Source organism: Stegastes partitus, unplaced genomic scaffold (genome assembly GCF_000690725.1).
Source record: "Stegastes partitus isolate 25-593 unplaced genomic scaffold, Stegastes_partitus-1.0.2 Scaffold2310, whole genome shotgun sequence".
NCBI classification, from domain to species: domain Eukaryota; kingdom Metazoa; phylum Chordata; class Actinopteri; family Pomacentridae; genus Stegastes; species Stegastes partitus.
In genome coordinates, this window is record NW_007580041.1 from 43,522 (window position 1) to 50,303 (window position 6,782).

At 39.6% G+C, this 6,782-nt stretch overlaps 1 protein-coding gene across 1 annotated transcript in view; it reads left to right on the forward strand.

Moving 5' to 3' along the window:
* tdrd12 (tudor domain containing 12) overlaps positions 1–6,782 on the forward strand; it is a 47,796-nt gene that overhangs the window by 27,226 nt on the left and 13,788 nt on the right. Inside the window, exons 17-22 of the mRNA XM_008304746.1 lie at positions 918–1,046; positions 1,640–1,757; positions 1,904–2,043; positions 3,249–3,466; positions 5,188–5,269; positions 5,555–5,736. Of these exons, the coding sequence (XP_008302968.1) occupies positions 918–1,046; positions 1,640–1,757; positions 1,904–2,043; positions 3,249–3,466; positions 5,188–5,269; positions 5,555–5,736 (869 nt within the window). The remainder of the gene's footprint in view (positions 1–917; positions 1,047–1,639; positions 1,758–1,903; positions 2,044–3,248; positions 3,467–5,187; positions 5,270–5,554; positions 5,737–6,782) is intronic.

Here is a 6,782-nt window from a genome sequence, read left to right on the forward strand (position 1 = left end):
TATTATTACTATTATTATTATTATTATTATTATTACTACTACTACTATTTGCATAATTTATTTCATGACTGAATCGCTTGTTCACATTCGGGGATTCCCACTGATTGACAATCAAAATGAATGTAACAGAAAATCGCCATATACCGGAGCCCGCTATACCGGGCTGCAGGGTGGATATGATCAAAGCGGCAGACCGGTAAAGCAGTCTGCCGGGTTGAATGGGGTGAAAGCCGCAGTATAGTGTTGAAAGGGCTAAGATAGCGTCACACTTCTGTTTTCACCATGGGTGGCGGCGGGGGAGTGGCAGACACACTCCACCATTACCATCCATGTTTACTTCTGCAAACACTGAGCACACTCGTTGTGTGTGACGTCGCTGTGTCCTCTTCTGCGCAAGCGGGACACTTTGGGTTGTATGATGTTCACACAGGAGATCACACTCAAGTTGCGTTTAATTGGAAATGTGAACGAACGTGCAAAAAAATCAGATTTCCCAAAAATCCAAATTGAGCATTAAGTCCTGCAGTCTGAACGTAGCCAATCTGCCGGATTGTTAAGTCAGATATCGGAATTCAAGGCTGTCGGTATGTTAAGGCTATTTTCTATAGGTTCTGTTCGTTTTTCCTAAAAACCTGTCGGATAGCAAGGTTTTTCGGATTGTTAAGGGTCGGATTATCAAGTCGTGACTGTAATTCAGGCTCGTGTTCCAAATGTAAACATAGAACCCTAGCTGTTTCCATCCAAGCTTGGATATTCTGAGAAAAATAGAAAGTTAATTTCTATATTTTAGGCCAAGGAAATATGTGCTGCATCAAAATATCTGTATTTATTATGGAGGGCAAACACATAAATAGCCATAAGGTGTCACGGAGGTAGAGATTTTCAGTGATTTAAATAAATGTTTTCTCTTTGTGCAGATAACTCTCATGACTCTAGAGAGCAGTAAGATCTCAGTGCTGTTGGGCACATTGGATTTCAACCCTGACGTTGGCCAGAAGACATTGATCGTAGCAAACTCTGTTCAGGAGGTTGAAGATGTGTTTAAGGTGATAGCTTCAGTTATACTTCACAGAGTATGGCAGTGCGATAAATTTTTGTTTTTGTATTTGAATGCTTAAACACCTCAATCACAAAGTCAAGATATGTACAATTGCATAAGCTGCTTTTTTCACTTTAGCAGCATAAGTAAGGAAAAGTAGTTCTATTACTTTAGTGATATGGAATAGATGGATTGTGCAAGGTCTGATGTCAAATAGTCACTGCAAAGAAACAACTGTTTTGGAACCTGAAAATAGGACAACCCCTGATTTAAAATGATTCGCCCCTTTTCCAACATTGTTTTTTGAGAAGAAGATTCACTTGTACAGTCCTGTAAATAAACCTGTTATGAATCCCTAATGCAAAGAAAAGAAAGCTGACCTCATTGAAGCATATTTTCTTGTTCAAGGGAAGCATGACTATTTCATGCAGTGATATATAAAACCCACAGTTGTGTTCTGTTAAGGTCATGAACCACACACAGCATCATTTTCTCTGACAGCTACCAGTTTTCAAACAATCTTTATGACCTCATTTTCTGTGAGGAATAAAAATAGCAGCATTAATGTAAGGCAGTACTCTGACTTTCTCTGTCCTTCAGGCTGTGAGCAACAAATCTGCGTTCTGCCTCAAGACCCATGAGGGGTTAACACACCAGTTTGACTTTGCCATCCAGCAGTGGAGAAAAGACGTTGGCCCTGGCAGCCATGTTATTCTGGGTAAATTTAATATTTTTCAGGATATCAGGACTGTTGGATAGAGAACATTGTCAACAGGAAAAAAATTTTCAGCCATTCACTGAACTTTCAACACAAACAGTGCTGCTGTACATCATTGTTTTTGTTGTTTGGCCTTTAATCTGTAGTGACCACCAATGACTGTGTGAAGTGTCTGGGCATCAGAGATGCAACCTGTGTTGTCCACTATGGTTTTCCCACCTCTCCCAAACTGTTTGGCAGCCGACTCTTCTGCATGGCTGAAAACTTCCGAAACCTCTCAGAACAAGTAAGGACAACTAAATGGATGTGGAAATTCACTGCATACAATCTTCTTGTCTTGTTTACACTAAGTGAGCACTTTTTTAGAAACACTTGTATTCATCTAGTACCAACCAACAGTTCAGGTAAGATAGCATAAATAGAGAAACGTCCATGGTGAGAGCGGGATGTGATGGTGCAGCAGGTTAAGCGGACGACTGTCATTCGAGAGAGTGGAGATTGAATCAGAAGGGAAGCACAAATGAATATCGGCTTTTAGCTTGACTGTCTTTTTGTGTTTGAGCTTCATGCTTGTTGGGTGGGAAGAGCTCAGAACAGAGAGGGCAGAGCTGCAGGGAGAGCACTTTGTATTTTCATTCTGTCTTTTTAAAATATATTTTAACAATTTTTGTTTGTATTTGTTGCTGGTGTTTACTTTAGTATTTCTGCCACTTAAAGACCACTGTTATAATTTTCCTGCTCGTGAGTAGGCAAAGGTCTACTAGGGTCCTCATGACATAAATCTCGTTACATCCTTAAGTCAACAAGTGCCTGCATGACTGTGCAACCCAAAATTTGCGTTGGTGTGCCAAGTATGCGACAAGGGCAGTTGTGTGCATGCTCTGAATATATGGACGCTGATCTACTGATTTGTGTTTGGCACAGAGTCCTCAAAGTGGACTAGAGAGGAGTTAGTAACACCTGCCAGACTGTGTTGTTCACAGCTGTGCATGTGTGTGTCTGCAAGGGAGTAAAGTTAAGGCTTAAGCAAGATGGGATACAATGGCGAAACACTGGAGACTGGAAAAAAGCAGCCTGATCTCAGAACCATCTTGTAATTACTACCTACGGCATGATCATGAAGTAAAAGTCCTCCCAAACTTTATAAAAGTGACAGTGAGTTCAGTAGACTTCAGTGGCCTCCCCAGTTGCCAGATCTAAATCCAGGTAAACACCTTTAGAGTGTGCTAGAACAGTGATTTGCATCATGAATGTACATAGTTAAAAAGCTGCAAAATTATGTGATTCAATCATGTCAAGGTGGAGCAGAATCTCAAAGCAATGTTTCTAGCGTCTTGTAGAATCCATACCACCAAAAATGTAGTGTCTTTTGAGAACTATTAGCACAGTTTCCCAAATGCAGTGTTAGGTGAGTGCGTATGATCATTGCATTGTATTTTATTCAGATTTTACTATTTTTCCTATAATTGCCTTTCTATGGTTTGTCCCCAGGGTCAAATAGAATGCTGCCCTCATGTTGCCCAGTCAGTGCTGCTCATTTCAGACAGAAACGCCCGCCATGTGGTTGGGATTCTGCGCTACCTCGGACGAACTAATGCCCTGCTGCCCCCCGAGCTGCTGTCCTTCGCCCAGGGCATACAAGAGGCCCGGGAAGACCAGAAGATGAACAGCCCTCTCTGCAGCTATGTGAAGAGCTTTGGAGTCTGCAGGTCTTTTTTCCCCACTTCTTTAAAAAAATGCTAAACTGATTTAGCACTGATTTAGATTTTGGTTTTTGTCGATGTAGTCAAGAAAAAATGTTTACATATCACTTCTGAAAACCATGTATATCATGGCAGTCTTGAGTTTCCAACGACTTTTATACCTCCTAATTTTCTATGATGCAATCATTGAAACTTATGTGTCTTTGTCACAAAACAACACATCCAACAGGGCCATGCATATGTTAATGCATTACGCTGTATGAGCAGCTCACTAGAATCAATACATGGAAAGACCCAGTGGATTGCTAACCAGAGTCCTGAGCTGATTTTTATCAGTAAAGTTGTTTTTTAAATGAATAGAAAGTCAGTTTACAAAACAACGGACAATGTTTTTGGTCTAAAATCAAAAGTGCCAAACTAGTAGCAGTATCTTAATTGAGAAGGATATGAAGCCATGATGTTTTGGAGGTATGACATAGTGGTGGTTTTCTATTCTATTCTATTCTATTCTATTCTATTCTATTCTATTCTATTCTATTCTATTCGTTCATTCATTCATTTATTCATTTATGAAAATTTGGAAAGTAAACAATTGGAAAGATGAAAAATTATTTAAAGAATTAAAAAGCGGAACATCCTGGGTCTTTAATAATCTCTATGGCTGCTCATTATACTAATTAACGCTTTCTTACTGAGATGATGAGCCACCCAGTTTAACCGGTTGTGGTAAACTTTGTTTGTGCTGAAAATGTGCACATTTTATTGCATCTGCTGGGCGTGTAAGTGACCTTTTTATTCCACTGAAAGAATACAGCCACTACATGCACAGAGCTTTTTGTGTGTACGGAGCTCAATTTAAAACTCTGTGTTTCTGCGTCTCCAAGTTGTTGTAAATGCACACCAACTCAACTTGAAGGGCCTCCACCATCATTAAAGTCACCTTTTTAGAAACACAAAGGCTTCTCAGTTAACTGCAGTGACAATCAGACAAAGCTACAGTATGTCATAAAAGTGAGTACACCTCCACATTTCTGCAAATATTTTATTCTATCTTTTCATGGGACAACACTGAAGAAATGACACTTTGCTACCATGTAAAGTAGTCAGTGTACAGCTTGGATAACAGTGTAAATTTACTGTCCCCTCGAAATAACTCAATACACAGACATTAATGTCTAAAAGTGAGTATGTGAAAGTGAAAATGTCCAAATTGGGCCCAATTAGTCATTTCCTTCCCTGATGTCATGTGACTCGTGAGTGTTACACGGTCTCAAGTGTGAATGGGGAGCAGGTGTGTTAAATTTGGTGTTATCGCTCTCACACTCTCTCACTACTCACTTTTGTGACATACTGTGTATGCCAACATTGGCTAACTGTAGCTGGTCGAACTTGCTCATTCATTTAAGACGGCATCACAGTGATATAAGAACAAAAAAAGTGAGTGCTGTACAAACACAGCTCCCTGTGGTGTTTAAGTATTTATGTTGGAGGAGATTTTTTTCATTGTGCTTAAAATGCACTGAACAGTGACCTGCAAACTGAGGTACGTACTGAACTGAGGTGTTTGTGTTAGACCCCATCTATCTATCATGGTTGAAACCCACTAGTCCAGGTCTGTCTCAGTTTGGAGAAAACAGCTTTCTGATCATTACTGATTTAAATGGATTTGGGTGAAATTAAGAGCAAATGATAGACGCAATGTGATTGTGTTTGTGTCTGTCCCGCAGAGACAGCAGTGTGTGTCCTGACCGTCACAGATTCATTTCCCAGCTGGATCAGTCTGAGCTCCCTGCATCTGGAGTCATAGAAGTAAGGGTGCTAACATGTCTGTTTGTGTTGCGTCAGTTTTTCATTGTACATGGCTATCAGACATTTCAGCCACTGCTTTCCACAATATTCTATCTGTAAACACCAAAATATTAAGGAAACGATAATGAAGTTATAGTGGTCACACATTTTCAAAAAGTACAAATATTATCCCAGCTTTTGCACCTCACTGATCATGCAAGTCCGTTGTTCTGTTCTTTGCAACCAGTGATATCTGTGAGTATCATCTATAAGTACAGATATAACTTGGATCTGTGTGTCTCCCAGGTGGTACCTCTCTACATTAAGACGGCATCAGTATTCTACGGTCGTATTGTGAAGAAGGAGGACAGACGTTTTGACATAATGTCCTCTGAGATGGCTTCTTACTATGCTGACAAGAAACCAGGAGCCAAGGAGCTACTGGAAGGAGGCTTGTATGCTGTGCAGGAGGAAGAGGTCTTCCACAGGTCTGATACTAAAATCTAAATACAACTCTATGAGGTGATCACACTGAAACTGTCTCACAGAAGACCCATGTAGGTCGCAACACTTAAAGTACAATGATGCTAGTTTGTTAACTAGCTTTAAGTTAGTTCTTTCACTTTTGGTATTAGTATGAGTTTCTGTGAATAAGAACTCCGCAGATAGGATGTGTAACGGCACACAAAATTCTCAGCTTAGTATATATATCTCAGTTTTGGAGTCACAGCATTGTACATTTTTGGTACAGGGAAAACAAAGGCAAACCAGAAACGTGTTTGACATTTGACATGATTATTTACAGACTTTCAAAGGTGTCCAGTTGGCTTTAAGTCTGACTGTAACAATTAAAGCAATCACATGCTGTACACTGTGAATAAGAGAAGAGTGCTCTACTCTCAAGCATTACAGTTTCAGCTTCACAAATGCCCAAAGTAACACTGCCTTTATCTCTTTGTGCTAACAACACACAGCCATTTTTTAAATAAACTTTACTTTAATTGTAGTTGACTGACGGATTGATTGAGTTTTAGAGAAGTCACAACTTATGGTTGTGCAGTGATGTACATTAAATTGTGTAGTGTGCACATCAAACATTTAATCAAATTTGTGCTTTGTCTGCCCAGCTTTAAAGTAAGGTTGTTAATTGTTAATCAATAATTGCAATTAATGTTTCAAACAGTTAAAAATATAACTGATAAGGCAGGAGACATGAGGCATACATAACAAAAAATGTACAGTAGACAGACTGTATATATAAAAGCTGGATGGACTCTCCAGGAGCCTCATTTATCATCAGTGCATAGAAAAGGTTCTAAATTGTGTCTTACGAATGAAATTTAGAGAGTGCATAAATACAAAAAACATCTGTGTTTATCAAACATGCGTACGTGGGTTGTATGCACATCAGTAAGTCGTCAGTGTTGGTAAATCCCACTTGTTCTTAATCACCATGCTCGTCCACTTTCGGGATCATTTACCTTCAGAAACACTTCCAAGTAACCATACAGTTGAAGACAAAATTATGAGCCCC